This window comes from Erithacus rubecula (assembly GCF_903797595.1).
Source record: "Erithacus rubecula genome assembly, chromosome: 13".
Taxonomy (NCBI): Eukaryota; Metazoa; Chordata; class Aves; order Passeriformes; family Muscicapidae; genus Erithacus; species Erithacus rubecula.
The window spans coordinates 4,156,747-4,173,946 of record NC_136665.1 but is presented as its reverse complement, the minus strand read 5'-3'; the positions used below and the strand labels follow the sequence as shown (position 1 = coordinate 4,173,946).

At 48.5% G+C, this 17,200-nt stretch overlaps 1 protein-coding gene across 2 annotated transcripts in view; it reads left to right on the top strand.

The window, feature by feature from the left end:
• The first annotated feature begins 1,248 nt into the window (after window positions 1-1,248).
• The window catches only part of BSN (bassoon presynaptic cytomatrix protein), an 87,086-nt gene continuing 71,134 nt past the window's right edge, over window positions 1,249-17,200 (top strand). For both annotated transcript variants that reach the window (XM_079317002.1, XM_079317001.1), the window contains exon 1: window positions 1,249-1,514. In XM_079317002.1, the coding sequence (XP_079173128.1) occupies window positions 1,351-1,514 (164 nt within the window). In that variant the 5' untranslated portion in view covers window positions 1,249-1,350. The remainder of the gene's footprint in view (window positions 1,515-17,200) is intronic.

Below are 17,200 nucleotides of genomic sequence, written 5' to 3'. Positions count from 1 at the left end.
CCTGGGGCTTGGAGCCGGTTGCTATTTCGGTTCGCTCCGAGGTGAGGCTGGACCCAGTTTCACGTTTATTTTAGGGTTTAGCGCGTGTGTGTTGACTCACAGCCCATAAAAAGCAGCCGCTCGTGCTGTCCGGGTTCGGCTCCGGCAGGGCTGGCGTGCGCGGGGACATTTTTTGGTGGCCGCAGGGTGCCCCCGAGGAGGCGTCCGGAGCCGCAGGGTGGCAGCAGGGGACCGGCGGTGGCAGCGCGTCCCTCCGGCCACCGGCACCGCTCATTGGCGCTAATTAGCTCTCATTAGCGGGAGGGAGCGGGCGGTGCTGGGCGCGCTCCCACAGGCTCCGCTGCTCTCTGACGCCATGGGCGGCCTCTGACATCACACAGACAGAGCGCGGCCATTGGCTGAGCGCTGAGTGACCTCATGGGAATGGCGGTGCTGGTTGGCTGAGCCTGGCGCTCAGGGACAGGGTGTGAGCCCATTGGCCCGGCCCTGTGCTGTCACAGAGAGCAGTGGTGGGCACTGGCTGGGCTCTGGGTGAGCATGGGAAGGACAGGGTGCGTATTGGCTGAGGCTCCATTGCCTCATCAGCGAGCCTGTGACCTCACAGGGAGGCTCGTGCTCATTGCCTGGCTGAGAGCGACTGCCATGATCTCATTGCTCCCTGGACAGCAGCGTGTGACAGTGCAGGGCTGCCTGTGGCCTGGCAGGGAGTTAGACCATCACTGACTGCAGAGTGTCACATCACAAGGCAGTGTGTGACCTCACCATAGTGCAAGACACTCATTGGCTGGCAGGGTGTGATGTCCTGGGACAACCTCTGACATCATGGAGGAGGCAGGTGCTCATTGGTTGTGAGGCTGTGACTTCCAGGAGCAGCATATGACTTCATGGAGGATGGGACACCTCATTGGTCAGTGGTGTGTGACATCCTGCAGCAGCCCGTGACATCATGGGTGAGCGGGCGCTCATTGGCTGTTGTGTGTAACCTCATGCGGGACTGCGCCTCCATTGGCCGCCGGGCCGTGGCGTCACGGCCGCCGGGCCGCTCATTGAGGGCCAGCGCGGGAGCTGGCGTGGCGCCGCCTGGCGGGCGCGAGCGCTGGCGCTGCGCGGCGCCGATTGGCCGGCGGGCGGGAGGGGCGGGGCCGGGGGGCACGTGCCGGCGGGGCCCCGCGGGGCGGGCGGCGATTGGTGGGGCGAACGCGCGCGTGCCCGCGGCGCGAGCGGGCGCGGGGGTGGCGCATGCGCGGCCCGAGGCGGGCGGGCGGCGATGGCGGCGCGGGGTTGATGGCGGCGGCGGGGGCGGCGCTGCGCTGAGGGAGCGGCCCCGGTCCCGGTCCCGCCCGGTCCGACATGGGCAACGAGGCCAGCCTGGAGGGCGGCGGCGACGACGGGCAGCTGCCGCCCGCCGCCGCCGCCGCCGCAGGGGCCCCGCCGCCGCCCGCCGCCGCCGCCGCCGCCAAGCCGCCTTCAGCACCGGGCGGCGGCGGACAGCTCCCGCCCGCCGCCGGGCCCAGGTCAGAGCGCGGGGCGGGGAGCGGCGCGGGGCGCGGGGTCGGGCGCGGGCTGGGGGGCTGTGAGGGCTGTGAGGGCGCGGGGCACGGCTGTGGGATGTGGGAGCAGGTGTAGGGGCGGTGGGTGCGGGTGTGCGCGGGGGGCGCGGGTGTGAGGGGGCACGAGGGCAGGGTGAGCGGTGCCGGGCTGCGGCGGAGAGGGGCGATGGTGCTGCTGTGGTGGGGTGTCCGGGGGGGCAGGAGGTGCCTGGGGTGCAGGTCTGTGGGGCAGCTGCAGGCAGGTCAGACAGGAGTGCACACGGAGTGGAGCCGGGGGCAGAGACTGTGGGGTGTGGGCAGCAGGGAGAAGGCAGGTGAGGCAGGGGCGGTGGGGCTCAGGCAGGTCGTGGAGGCACCCTAGACACGGCACTGCTGGAGGGTGCAGCCCCAGCGGAGCTGGCAGCTCCGGGACACCCGTGGGTGCTGGGGAGGGCCAAGGAGCGCTTTGGGGCTGGGTGTGGGACAGGGATGGAGTGCCCGGGAAGGAGTGTCGTGTTTGGGGCCAGGAGAAAGTGGGGTGCTGCCTGGGGAACAGAGGTCCAGCAGCAAGGGGAGAGGCATAAGGAGAAGGGAGGGTGGTTCAGGGTTGGTGGGTCTGGTCAGGATGGGGGGATGGTGCTTGGCAGCACACGGCTGAGAGCACTGGGGCATATGAGCACCCCAAACGTAGCCACACCAAATGTGACCACTCCCAAACGTGGCCACCCCAAGTGGAGCCAGCACCAAACAGGAAAGGTCGTTATGTAACAGGAGGGACATGCAGCCCTGCCAGGAGTCATCGGTGCAAAACCTCGCAGGGAACTGCACCGAGCTGTTCTCCTTCTGCCAGGCAGCGCCAGCTGGGAGGGAGATACTTTGGGAAAGAGTGTGGGATAAGAGATACTCCTTTTTTAAAAAAGCCAATCCTAAAACATCCTATCTGAAAAAATCAGGGCAAGGAGCAGAAAGTTGCACGGAGGGATGCGGGGGACTCGGTGGGTGGTTTGCCCTCAGTGTGTGGCTGAGGCAGTGGCATTCTGGGCTCTTTCGCCTCGCCTGGGCAGTGATGAGCGCTGCTGGTCTTGCCAGTCATGTTGCTTCAAACAGGGAAAATCCAGGCAGGAACCTGAGCAGGAGGCTGCAGTCTTGCCTGGCAGTGGGCTCTGTCTTGCTGGGCTGCAATCGCTGCTCACAGGCAACACCGTAGCATCCAGTGGGATTCAGGGATGCTACAGGGCAGCCAAGCTGTGGACAGGCTTCTGTCTGCAAGATCCCTGTGAGCTTTCACACAGGGAGTGTAAAAAAATTACCTTGAGTGAAATTGTGCTCGTTTTCCTTTATGTTTTTCTCAGTTTCCCTTACTAGAGAGTCACAATCCCTCTGCTTTGGATTCTGCCAGTGAAAAGTTGTTTGTAGCTGCTTGAACAGTTTAAAATCAAATACCTGCAGGGCTGTTTAGGCTGCTGTAATGAGAGGAGCTGAGGAAGCCAGGAAGGGCTGCTGTCTCTGTCCAATTTTGGCACTGCTCCCCCATTACTGTTTGCTGTGGTGCAGCACTGGGGGTTCCAGGGGCTTTCAGTGTGGGTAGAGGAGCAGAGTCTGTAGCACTGGCCATCCACACTCCTCTCCTGCCAGAAACACCAAGTTGTTTTTTCCAGCCATGCTCCAGCCCTCGCACACTGAGCTGATGCTCCTGCGCCTCCCGGGAAGCTGCTGCTGGGGAGCTGCCCTGCCTTGCAATTAATTAATGCAATTAAAGAGGTGGGCCAAGTGGAGCTGTGCTGTGGAGCAGCAGTGGGATGGGGACGAGGCTGAGCTTTGCCAGTGTTTAAAACCTAAGCGTGGGAGGGGTGTGGGGGGCTGAGATGGCTCTGAGGGATTTTAATTCAAGGTAGCAAAGTGGCAATGAAGGGAAATGAGGTCTCAAGAAGAAAGTCGCTTTTGTGAGGTGCAGGAGTGGGCACATAAGACAGACCATATGTTGTGAAAGGTTCAGCAGAGCACAGGATGTGCTGGCCAGGCAGTGAGTGTGCAGTGCAAAAGGTGCTGCTCCAGAAGTCTCAAGTGGCCAGAGAAAGCGAGTTTCTCTCAATATTAGAGCAATTATTTTTTTTCCTCTGAATGAAGTAACCTAAATCCACATGTAAGCCAGTGAAAACCACAGTAGCATAACTACTTTGTGTAATTTTTCGGAGTTACACAGAAAAATAATCTGAATACCTTATCGGAGGTACCCTGGATTTCGAGGTCTTGTGTTTAAATCCATAATAACAGTTTCTGAGGAACTATTCATCCACTATGAAGATACTTCAGAGAGTAAAAACCACAAAGAGGAGTAGCATCTTCTCACTAGGTTGCAACATCTACCACTTTTGATTTTCTGCTTACATGCTTTGGCAAGGCAAGGAGGAGCCAGAGGTTGGAGGGAAGCAGGGAGCAGTGCTCAGCTGTGAGGTGGTTTGGCTCTGCCAGCAGGATGCAGCTCTGGATAAGGCCAACCTCTTGGTTGCATCAGGCAAGATGTTGTGAGTGCAGACCTCACCCTTGTGCAGAGAGCTGCTGGAATCTCACCTGAGGGGGCTGTGGTCTGGTATTCCATCAAGGAGAGGTTCAGTCTGAGGAGGGAGGGAAGGGTTGCTGCTGGTCTGCTCAGACAGAACCCCTAGCCTGAAAGGAGGTGAAAAGCTGGAGCATCATTAACCTGTAGGTTCAAAGGAGCCCAGATTGGTTGCTGATGCATTTGGACAGAAAGCTTTCCAGTGCCTGGCAAGTTCTGATCTGTTCCTCCAGAGAGACCCCCTAAGCAGAAGGGACAAGCTCATTTCATGATGTGGATGGATGGATGGATGGATGGGTGGGTGGATGGATGGATAAGGCTTTGATGGCAGAGCAGGGATGATCCCACATTCAGAACTGTAGCTTGGGGCACAGTGCTATCCATGGCTGGTTTTCCTGGTAACCTGCAGACTTTATTGCTGCTTCTGACTGTACGTGCCTTATTTATGCTGGTTTCATTCAGGCTTTCAGTCTCTCTGCTGCTCAGCTGTGGAGCTTGTAAAAGACTCTTTTTGACACCTGGAAGCATGAGCTGAGGCTGAAAGATGGGAGAGGGGAAGAAGGACAGTCTCCTGGGAAACACTGAGGCCCCACATTCAGGGGCTGTCTGTGGGGGCAGCAGTGCTTTCAGCAGCTCTGTTTCTCTGGAGCTGGGTGATGACACTGCAAGCAGCCAGGCAGGCTGCAGGCTGCAAGGCCAGGAGGGAGCTTGCTCCCATAACACACTGGCAAAGGTGTCAGGACCTTTGTTTTCCATGCTGTGGGTCATTCCCTAGTATTTCTTAAGCCTCAAGGTAGGCATGCTGTGAGCTGAAGGTCTTGAAGCAACCAAGAGGGAATATTTCCAGTACTGTGTGGTACCACGCTTGGCATGGGCTGTGAGCTCCCCCAGAGCCTACTCTTGGCTTGCAACAATGGCAAGGCAAGTGCTGATCCTGCTTACCCTCCTGTATGTTCAGCATTGCTCTGTTTGGCAGGTGGTGGAGCTTGAGGTAAAAAATCTGGTGGTAGGGAAGAGTATAGGAGAAATAGAACTGAAAGGAAGAGCCCTTTAAATCAGAGAAACTTTGGACAAACTATTGCAGTTTGGATGCTCCCTTTTACCCTATCAGTAGCTCACTTGAGTGTGCTTGTTTGCTTGCCATAAAATATCATCACAATGAGAGATAAGAAGTTTATACATAAAGATAATTTTAAAAAACCCAGCTTTGCCTATTTCTTTTTAAATGGGCACTTTTCCCAAGCTTGCAGAAATGAGCAGTCAATGTCCATTTTCATATGACTGTGCTAGAAGTAAAACCAGACAGTGTGATGGGAAGTCAGGCTGCAGAGAGGGCCCATGCTCACCTGGAGAGCCCAGAGAGCCAGCTCCATCCTCATTCCTGTGCTCTGTTCTCCCCAAAGGCTTTAAGTCTTGCACAGGATGGGGCAGAGGCATCACCATCAGAGGCATTGCTGGAAATTTTCTCAAATATTAAAATAGTTTTTTCCCTGGCTGAGCCATGGATTGGCACTCTGGAAAAGCCTGCCATAGTTCTGCACTTACTGAGCATTAGTTTATTTCCTGCAAGACATTTGGAGGGTCAGGAGGGAGCTGAGTCTGGCTTTAAGTGAGGAGAGGAAAACAGATATGCAGTATTTTGAGATCATTAAACTTGTGTGAGCAAAACAAAAAGTAAAAGGAGTAGAAAATGGTGTACATGATGGATTGAGTCAAAATATTTGCAGTGTTAAATACCCCGTTGGGCTTCAGTTCATCTCTACCCTGTGATGGGCAGGCAGTGCTGGCTGTGACACAGCTTTGCAGACTTGTGATTGCTGTGACAGCAGCCATTAGGCCACTGAATCCAGACGGCACAATTCTGGGTGCTTAAGTAACTCCAAAACCTCTTCTGGGAACGTGCTCATCAATATTCACAGTGTTTGGCATCAATTATTAATGCCTTTATTTCCAAAACAAATACACAGATTTGCAATCTGCCTCACAGGTTGGGGTTTCTCACTGCTGGGACCAGCCTGGGTGGTTTGCTTTACCCCTTGCTTTTACTGGGTGAGGGGCTCCTGGGGATGTCCCTGCAGTGTGCACTTCTGCTCAGAAAGGGTGCAGAAGGATTTGGAAGGATTGATGTCCTTTGCTGTGTTGGCTTGTGCTGGTTGAAAAGTTGGAGGAATCCTTGGCTTCTTCTGGTGCAATTTGAAGCCACAGCAGGGCCACTTCCTTTGCACTGGAAAGCTGAGTGCTGCTGGTCAGCCTTCAACTGGAAGGTGTTCCTGCCCATGGCAGGGGTTTGGAGCTAGGTGATCTTAGGGTCCCTTCCAACCCAAACCATCCTGATTCTTCTGCTGATGCTCAGGAATGGAGCTGCAGCTCAAGTGACCACATCCACTGGGGCTGGTGAGTCCCTCCACATTGTTGCTCATGTTGAGCTGGCTTCTGCCTCTCCACTTTGCTTCTCCAGCGTGCTGCAATAAAGCTGTTTCTTTCCTCTGCTTGTGAATCCAGCACATATTTGATGTTTCCCATCATGTTTCCAATGCAGTGCAAACAGATAGACAGTGCTGTGGCATATTCCTGCAGTTTATATGAATTTGGGGAATACTTGATGTGCATCTGGACTGGCAGAACACCACAGCCTCTCTGCACAGCCGTCCTCACCGCTTCCCTGGCTGGGGCTGGCACCAAGGCTGGCCCAGGGTGTTTTTCCTGCAGTCCTTTTCCAATATCAGGCTAATTTCCTAGTTATGAGGTGCCCTTGGGAAGGGTGGGACAGGCAGCCAGGGTGCAAAGAGTTCTTCCCAAGAGCAGGTAGCTCAGTAGGGGAAACGATTTCATGGCAAAGACATTGTGGTTTTCCAATAAATGTGACAATGAGATTATCACATCAACTTTGCTGTAGAGTGCTGCTGCTCCAGGATGTTCCTTGGGTTTGTGGGGTTTTTTTGGGTAGTGAGTGACAGCAAGTGCTGATGGTCATCCCAGTCCCACACATTGTAAACTGTTGATCTTCTTGAATTTGAGATCGTTGCTGTTGAGCCATCACTGTGTTTTCAAATGTCTGTTTGAATGACAGATTTGTTATTTTTGTATCAGTCTATGAGCACGACTATTCCTATGAACAAGATTCTTTGTCTTGTTTGGTGCCTGGAGGTGCTGAGCTCCAGCGTGACCCCGAGGTGCTGCTGTGCATCCTGTCAGTCATTGCTGAGCACAGAGTACTGCTCTTCATGTCACTGATGCTGGGAAGTTTTTCTGGATTTGGTGAGCTGGCTCCTCGCTGAGAGCACCCAACACCTCCAGTGTGCTCTTTAGGAGCCTGCAAGAGCAATCAGCATTGCTGGTCCCTATTAATGTTGCTTGATGGCATGGCTGGAAGGGATGTTCATGAGGTGTTCTGCTCATGTTTAATACCAGAGATGACTTAACTAAGGTGATGGTGGTGTCTTGCTCACTCTTGGCCTCTGCAGCTTTCCTAGTGTGTGTTTGATATTAAAGAGAGACCCCAGCCCCATTAACAAACTGGGGACAGTGGATTGGGAGGGCAGGAGACAGCAGCTCCCTGCCTGTGTTGACTTCCCCAGAGACAAGTCAAGAAAAGCAGCTCTGAATGCAATTTTTATTTTGTTTTCTCTTCTTATTTGTTGAAGTGCCATGGTTTGGCTGGAGATGGGGAGGGAATGTGCCCTCTAGCTTCTGGCACTGGCTGTTAAAGATGGTTACAATGGCTAGCAAAGGCACACCTCTGCAGTTCAGAGGCTATGCTAGCCAAATGGTAATGGAATGTATTAATACTGAGCATAAATAAGTGTGGAAGGAGTTTACCAGACAGCATAATGGGATATTTGATCACAGAAGGTTTAAATAAAACCCTTGCCTCTGAATATACAAAGTCTCCCTCAGTCCAAAACCATAGTTTCTGTGATGAGCAGCAGATTAGCTGTTCTTACTGCCTTCATTCCCCCCTGAAGATGTGATTAAATAGTTTGGTGCATTCTCTTTTTTCAAAAATGATTTAGTTGTGTTTCTAGGTCATTGTCAATAGAAGAAAACTGTTCATGTATTAAATGCAGTAGAGTGTGTTAAGCATCTTCTAAGAGGAGCTACAACACAAATCCCTCTCCTGCCCAGCCTGTTCCCAGACCTCTCTCCTGTCCCTGGACCTTTTCTCTCATCATGTGTAGGGCCTAATGAGAAGAGCATTTCCTGTTGTCTTGGAGGGTTTCCCCTTTTTTAATAACCATAACTAAACTTAGAGCAAGCAGATGCTGCATGGAAAACACATCCATGCTGATTGACAAATGTTGCAGAATTTTGAGGGTTTTTGGGCATGTGTGACAGTTCTTCACTCAGTTCCAGGACCTGACAGGGACCACAGGCTCTCAGACATGACAAAGCAGTTTCCCACTCTGAATAGCTTTCAGAGGAGGATTTGACAGCTCCTCTGAAGGGCGTAGAAGAAAAATCACCATGAATCAAAATGTCATTTGGTGCAGATGTGACAACATCCCACGTTTCAGCTGGGGTGTCCAAGGGTGGCAAGCCCTGCTCCATCCAGCCCAGAATGCTGGAAGCCTTACAGGGCAGGGGCACCAGCAGAGACCAAATGTCAGTAGCTGAGAGCAGCCCCTGAACCCTTTTTTCTCTTTGTTTCCTTGTATACCAGTGGAACATTGCTTTCTAGCCTTGAGTCTTTCCTGGTCTTGGGGGCTTGCAGGCTTTTCCAGCTGCTGAGAGGCTCAGAGCCTGGTTCCAGTGGACATCCCTGTGCAGGACCAGTCCTGAGGGTTGGAGCATCATTAATAGGGAGATCTACTTTGAAGTTTGCCTTTATTTATGAATTTTTAGCTCTGTTAGGAGATGCTTGGAGTATGCAGTCTCTTCTGACATGATCTCAGGGTGCTCCATCCTTGGAAGCTGTATGTGGGTGTGAAGTCAATGTGAGATGTGTCTTCTTCAGTTATTGAATGAATCCAGAGGAGTTTGTCAGGCTCTTAACAACCCACCTGAAACCCAAATGGGTCTGCCATGGACTTTCCAGTAGAAGATAGAGTCTGTTGGTAGCTTGTCCATTTCCTTCCTCAGTCTAGACATGAGGAGTGTGAAAAGATTTTGCCATATTTAATGTCTGCAAAAGGATGAAGTTGTGCGTGGGAATTACTTGCAAAGATTGACATGTTGTAGCTGCTAACCACCCTTTTTTTTATTATTTAACCAAAAAACAGATTGCAGCCAAGGAAAAACAACATGCTTTTTTTTCTTTCATCTTCTAAAGAAAACATTTCACTTATAGATATGTGAATTTATGCATTATAAAATAGGAATAGTTGGAAATTGGCAATGTATAATAAGTTCTTAAGGGACTTGGTAATTTGCCTTTGTTTTGTGAAAAAAACCCAAATCAGCTGATAATACAAAGCTTATGAAAGGCTGGGAAAAATGTGGGGCTGAACTAGATCTTTTTCCATGTTGACTCTGAACTGTACTTTTTAGTTTGATGAAACATGAAATTACTTTTAATTTATTTTGTTTCAATCCTAGTTACATAAACTATTATTTGATTGTACAGCTGGACTGAAAACTGTAGGAGGTCTCACATTCAGGATTTTGCTGCCTGTCTCTCATTAAGCCTACAGCCTGATTTCTTTAAATGCACCTATTAATCTTCTTAGAGAGACAAATTGTTGTTTGGTTGGGGTTTTTTTTCTCTCTCTCCCTTTTTTTTTTTTTTTTTTTTTTTTTTTTTTAGCACTAGGCTCCCAGTTAACTGGCTGAGTAAATTGGTGGTTTGCAGCCTTTGCAGGTAGGGCTGTGCTGCAGCTGGGCACCACAGTGCCAGTGCCTGTTGCCTTGGTAGGCTGGGTTTAGTCTGCTTGGCTCAAACACCCGAGGTGGTCACAGCCTGAACTGTCCTCATCATGCTCAGCAACAGCCTCCAAGTCGACAGGAAGGAGTAAATGTAGTTTTTACCATTTAAATTTTGCTCTAGGCTACTTCAGTAGTTCATCTGCAGTAACTTGCCAGAGAAGTGGCTGCCCCATTCCTGAAAGTGTTCAGGGTCTGGCTGGATGGGGTGTGGAGCAGCCTGGTCTAGTGGCAGGTGTCCCTGCCCACAACAGGGGGTTGGAATGAAATCATCATTAAGGTCTCTTCCAACCCAAATCATTCTGTGATTCTCTGAAGTTCTGTTGTGTTTTTGATTTCCAGTCCAAAACTCATGGGGTTCCAGGTTTGAGACCCATTCATGTCCTCCTTGTCGGACTAGCAGTAACACACAAAGAATCCCATGTTGTCCTTCAAGTCTGCAGGTTTTTCCCATATTTTCCCTCAAATGCATCAGCTTTGTTGTCTCCTGCCCACCAATGGTAAGCTACCATAATTTGAGTTTCTTCTTCTGTGCTTATTGCAGGATTTCTCAACACTGGGCAAGTGTTGGTAGCTGCCCTTTTGGATCTTCTCTGCTCCCCTCTGCTTGGAATGGCTCTTGGGAGGGTGAGGGAGCTGCTGTCAGTCTCAAACACATCCGTGGGCTGCACCAGCTCTAATATGAACTTGTGAGATGTCTGGAGCAGATAGTGCTGGAGCACATTGTGTTGGGGCAGGCAGCAGCAGCAGCTTTCCATAAATACTCCTGACACTGGCATATGTGAGAGCTGGTGCTGGGTGTTGCTCTCATCCCTAAAAAACAGACCATCCTTTGTATTCAGGGCAGATCTGCAGTCCCAAGGAGTGAAAATATCCAAGCCTTCTCCTTTTCTCACCTGTATCTAAGTCGTGGATATTTTGGGAATCCTGTAGCTGGGGAGCACACCAAGAAAAGAGGTTGTTTCAGTTTGTATAGAATATAGAGTGTATTCTATAGAACCTTTTGTGATGGTGGTGATTTTCAGAGCCCATTTGCCACTGTATTAGATGAGGTTTTGACTGGTTACACACACTGCAGTTACAACAGAACATCAGTTCCTCTTGTAGTAGTAAAGATGATCCCTATCACTACATTATATGCCAGTGATTACCTCAACCTGGCAAAAGTAAGGCATCTTAGAAACATTCCTCTGGGAGGAAACAGAAGAAATGTCTCCTTAGGCATCCCTTTTCTGCTTTATTTTATCTGCCTTCTCCATCTTCCAGTCTCTCCTCCTCCTGCATTGTTAATGGATGTTAAGCACTGGTTAATGGATTAGGATAGTATTCCTCTTGGCTGTACAACTCACTTTCATGCAACCCATGTCCATGATTACCAATTTAATTTTAATTTATTATTAAGTGAAAATATAGGCCCAAACACTGAATTGACAAATTATTATACCTTTATTTTTCTTTGAAATAGGCAAACTAAAACCAGCCAGCTGCTCTGGATAGGAATAAAGTGCCTTCTGCTTCTCAACATGTCTGAAATTTGCTTCACTTACCAACTAAACTTCTCTACTAAACTTACCAACTAAGCCTTAAATTTTACCTGCTGCCATTTCTGCCAAGCTAAGCCTTCTGAGGGTTCTGCAAGGGCAGATACATCAAATCTGCAGATGCCTCCCATCTCTTTGGGGACAAATGTTCTGCACTGAGGTACGTGCAGCAGGGAAATGCAGGCAGGGACAAGGTGCCTCAAAGAGTTGCAGAAGCTGGAGAATGTTTTCCTTTGATCCTATAAAGAATTTGGCAGGGGAATTTCAGACTCTCCTATTTCAAAAAGTACATTCAAACTAAACAACCTGAGATATTGAAGTTGATGGTGTCTCTGACAGTATTGGTAATGTATTGTTTCTTGGGTTTCCTTTCCTCTGATGAATGAGTTTTACACATGAAAACATAATCCTGAGTTTGATTTGCCATTCCAATTCAAATCTCTGAAAACCAGAAAATGCAAATCTAAGACACATAAACACTGATACTGAACCCAGTGCCAGCCCCCAGGCAGTGTCCACAGTCTTAAATAACAGACATTATTGGACCCTGTGAGCTGGTGTGGGGAATGTCAGCGAGGGAGAAACCTCTACAGCTGAGAAATGTTTCTGAGAAACACACCCTGATGTGAAGATTTTGTTTAAAGGCATCTGGCTGTGTTGCACAGAGATTTCTCCTCCTCACAGGGAAGTGTGGGGTCATCAGTTTTTCCATGTACCCCTCTACACTTGCTCTATTTTGAGCTCTTCATGGGGGATCAGTTGATGGCTGTTTCCTCAGCCGTTTCCTGCCCAAATGATCTCTTGATTGCTCTTCCACACCTCAGATATCTGAATAAATAAAAATAGAATAATAGAATAAATAGAAAAATAATAGAATAAAATAAACTAGAATGAAGGACCTAAGTGGCCTGAGGAAAAGTTAAAGGGATGATTATGAGATATCCAAAATGAATAGAGGTGCAAAGACATGAACTTCAGGATGGATAAAAATGCTATGGTTTTTCACAGACACACTCAAACAATCAAGTCTTGTGTTTCATTTGCCCACACTCAAACAAGTGAGGGTGCAAAGTCAGGATTTTTTGCTTGCTGCACAGTCACCAGGAGCTGCCTCTGTCTCTGCAGTATGGCACTCTGATTTCCTCTCCTGGAAATTGCTTTTTAACTGTGTTTTTCTTTTCTTTTTCTAAAAATACAAACCAGTTTCTTTCTGGTCTGTCATTACTGCCTCTTTTTTAACAGCACTTCTCTTTCTGATGGATCTTCCTATTTTTTTATGCCTGGAATAAATGTTGTTCATTATGGGCTGAGTTTAGTTGACTCAAGCTGTCATAGAGATGGATAATGATACATTTTTTTGCATCAGCTTTTAATTTTGGAGCATGGGTGGAACTAATCCAAAAAAAAGGACCCTGCAGTCTTCCCAGTTTCTTGGTGGTTGAATGCCAACTTCTTGTGGTGGGAGGTTTCATAGAGGTGTGGGAACCCTTGGGTGGTGTGGACGTGACCTTTTGGAGCCAGACCCCTGGACTGGCTCCTTTTTTTACCAGCCTGTGACAAGCAGTGCTCGTGTTGGGTTAGTTTTGTGCAGCCAGCCAGCACCTGCAGGCATCCATCCAGCTCCTGGACAGAGTCAAGCCTGAATGCAAAAGGGAGAATTGCAAAACCAGACCTTGGTGCCATCTTTGTGAGGAAGGAAGCCAGAAGCAAGTCAAGGGAACGGGCTGCCAATGCTCTTCTCTTTGAATTGCTTTCCAAAATGCATTTTTCCCAAAATAACTTAATTGTGTATTTTTTGGGGTGGATTGTTCTATATTTGTTGATGAGCACTAAATTGATGTTTTCTGAGAATGGTCCAACATGGCTTGCAGGACTCTTTAGAGAGCATCAGTGTCTCATTTAGAGCCCATCACTACATGTGGCTATGGTTGTTCTCTGTGCCTTACTCTGCATTTCTTGACCTTGAATTTCACCTGCCATGCTGTTTTGAGACATCCAGTTCAGGAGAGCCTTCTACAGCTCTTTTCATTCAGCTTTGGCTTTGAGTACTCTGAATAAATTTGCATGGCTCAGCAAACTTGTCCTTTCTTTATCCCCACTCCTTCCCAAGCCATTTATGAATATCCCATTTATCCCATGGCAAGATCCTGCACCTCTGCTTGTGAAAACCTGACCATCTGCCTCTATCCTTGGTGTCCTAAATCCTGATAAGTTATTAACCCATAAGAAGGATTCCCTTTATTTCTTCATCTTCTATTATTTATTTTTCCCCCCATTCTTTCTAGATTTTTATCCTAACAATTCTCCCACTTGAGATGATTTTTCAGACTAAGTATTGCCTTTGACTCCTGTAGCTTGGTTGTTTAATGATATTGCTGTGTTATGGCCATGTCTTAAACCTTTTTTTGACGTTGCATGTTTTGCTAACAGGTGCCATGGAAGCTTCCCATTCTTACCCTTCCACCTGCTGCTTTTAATTTCTTTCTAACAAACCTTCACACCTTTTCTCTTCTTTTTATTTTACCAGATGTATCTAAAAATTATAGCAATCTATAGTGAATTATAGCAATCTAGTGAATTTCTGTTTAGTTTTTTTTTTTTCAGTCCTGCAAATAGCTTGAAGCCAAGTCTATTACAGTCACTGTTATTGAAAGTTTGTGTATCAGGTTTGGCTCCTCAGAGCAGGTGTGTTCCTGTCACAGGATTAAGTCCAGAGCAGTTTCATTCTGCATTGCTTTAGGGAATAGCTAACCAACTAAACAAAAAATTGTGTTGCTGCTAATTAAAATCAGAGAGGCTCTCAAGGAGGGCAGGCGTGGGTTATAATCATAGATTTACAAGATAAGCTTTCACCAGCCGTGTGCCATAAAAATTCCTTAGCTTCATGGCACGGTTTGTCTTTCAGCTTTGCTGGCATTTCCTAAATACAGAGCAGTAATTCATGGTGTTGGTTTTCCTGGGACAAAGGCCTTCAGTTAAGTGTGACTGCAGCAATCAGCTCCTCTACCCTTTAACTCCTGAAGGTGCAGGATGTGAGTGGATGGAGGCTGAGGGGAGCAGCTGCTCCTTGCCTGGGGTACTCTCCCCAGCATCCTCATCCTTTCTGCTGCCCACAGTATTTTCAAGATTGTCATGGCTCTTTTATGTAATTTGAACACACATAAATGACTTGCTCATAGCAATCAGTTGTACCAGGGAAGGATATGGAGGCGACACATCGAGTAGCTGAGTGGAAATCAGATGGAAGAGATGGCTCCAGCCCACACCTCCCGTGGCTCCTGGGGACGTTTATCCCTCTTTTAGCTGCTGTTTCCCTGCGTGCTCTTTGGTATTGGTTGCAAGGCCATAACTCTGTGGCACAGCTCTTCATCATTCATTGCAGACCTTCCAAATCCTGCAGTAAAGAGGAGCTCTGCAGGCAGCAGCTCACTTTCCTGTCTAGCCTGCAGCATAGCCACCATCAGCATCACCTGAATTAATGCTTAACGAGGGGCACTTAATGACCCCGGAGCGCTGAGCATCCTCCCCTTCAGCAGTGTCCTTGGGTCCAGCAGCTGGGGTGACTGAAGCCTCCTGTCCCTCCAGGTCTCCCCAAAGACTCCAAGGTTTCACTTGCACTGAAGGTTCAAAGCTGACCTTCCAACTGCACCTATTCACTGGATGAGGTAATGTTCCTCCTCGTCTTGGATCTTCCAGATACCTCCTAAGTGCCCAGAGAGAGGCAGAGAGGTATTGGATACCCCATGGCCTTTCTAGGGTCTCTGTGTTCATCCCAGGCACAGTGAAGCCCTGGCTCTGCACCTGCACTTTCCTGTTTCTCATCATTGAGCTGTACAGTTCCTCTCACGCAGTGCAGCTGATGTTGGCATTGTGATCAAGAAGTGGCTTCTCCTCTCTCTCTGGAAGATTTACATGTAGTTTTCAGCTACCACAGAGGAAACAGATTTTCCCTGTCACTGAAGTAGAATGAATATTGGACACTGCACTTACCCCTGAGATATTTTAATGTTTTGAAGTTCAAGAGCATTAATGTTCTCAGCAACAATTATATCATTTAAAAAGGAGACCCTGTTCAAACCTTTGGACCTTTATAGTAAAGCTATCTGAGAAGAGAACTCTTTGATATATATATGGGAAATGAAATCATAACCTGCCAACCCTCCTGTCAGGCCCATTTACCTTTGGCTCTGAAGGCCTTGGCCAAGATCCTGACAGTTGTGGCTACACGTTTCAGGCATCAGCAGCTCAAAGAGCAGCTCCCCAGAGCAGCATGTGGTGGTCTGCAGGTCACTCAGTGACCTTCTGGCTTGTGAGAGCTCATGTGAGAGATGCAAAACTCTGCCCTGACTCCAGTTCAGGTCTTGGGGTTCATAGAGGCTGCTCTGGACTCTATAGGGATCAGTTGCCTTGCATTTAATTGCAGATGTTCATTGTGGTCTGTATAGGGTGTCTAATAGACATCTGACCTTGGGCTTCTTTGGAGAGGTCTGGGGTGTTGTTGCTAGTGAGTGGGAACAGCCACTGCTCTGGTTTTATATTGCAAAGTGCTGTAAGGGAAATTGCTCTTGGCTCCACCAGGGCCAAGTAAGGTGTAAATTATGTATTTGCTTGCCACGTAGCAAAATTAGAATGATAAACAACAGAATAGAATAAAATAGGGTAGAAAATAAAATATTTCAGGTTGGAAGGGTCTTCAATAATCATCTAGTCCAACTGCAAATGATAATGATTCACAAACCTTTACAGAAAGGCAGTTGTGTGGGAATGGAAATAAGCAAGTAAATGCTTATTTAGAGCTTAAATCAGTCATAAAACCTCTTCTGCTATGTAGGATTCTGCTAATAAGATGGCAGATGCCTCTTAACAGCCGTGCCTGCCAGAGCAGCAGCAAGAGTGACAAGCAAGAGTTCTGTTGCTGATTCTGGGTTGAACTAGACATGGTGCTAAGATGGAAAATAACTGATTTGTGGTAACTGTGTAAACTGGAAATCTCCTGGTCTTGTTATCTTTCCATGGATGGCATTTTAAACAAAGGGAAGAACCAGCAGCAGCTCTAGGTGTGTTACCTCCTGCAAAACCAGGGCCAGAGGAGGAAGCTGAAAGGAACACTGTGCATGCAGCACTGCTCACCCCAGGACAGCACCACACCCCCAGGAAAGCTTGTTAGTTTAGTGTGTTGGTGGCTTGTGCCAGCCCTACCTGGCAGCCCCTCCTTGAAGCCCAGCCCCAGCAGGATGTAGCAGTGAGGCAGAGGACTCCAGAATATCACATTGTCTGTATTTATGAGAATAGGTATGAGGGTGGAGGTTAAGGACCCGAATGATTACCAGATTGGGTAGAAGCCTGGAGCAGGAGCTCAAGTACACTGTTTGCATCAGGAGATGTGCTTTAGGGATGCCACAGTCACTGGGAAAATGCCTGACAGAGGCTGCATCTTACTTGACAGGGATAAGGCAACCCTGGAGCACAAAGCTGCAGGAGAATAGGGATTTTCCACTGCTCACAAAAGCAAGTCATTAAACACTGTGGCCTTTCACAAGAGTGCCATCTAATAAATACTCCCTGACAGTTTATAGTCACCATTTTGTATTTTCTATTTTGATTTCAGCTGTGTGATATTTGCTGTTTTTAAACCAACCAATACACACATTTCCAGAATGATCCTCTTCATGCATGGACATCAGTGTAATTAATTTAGAGGCACTTGAATTTAA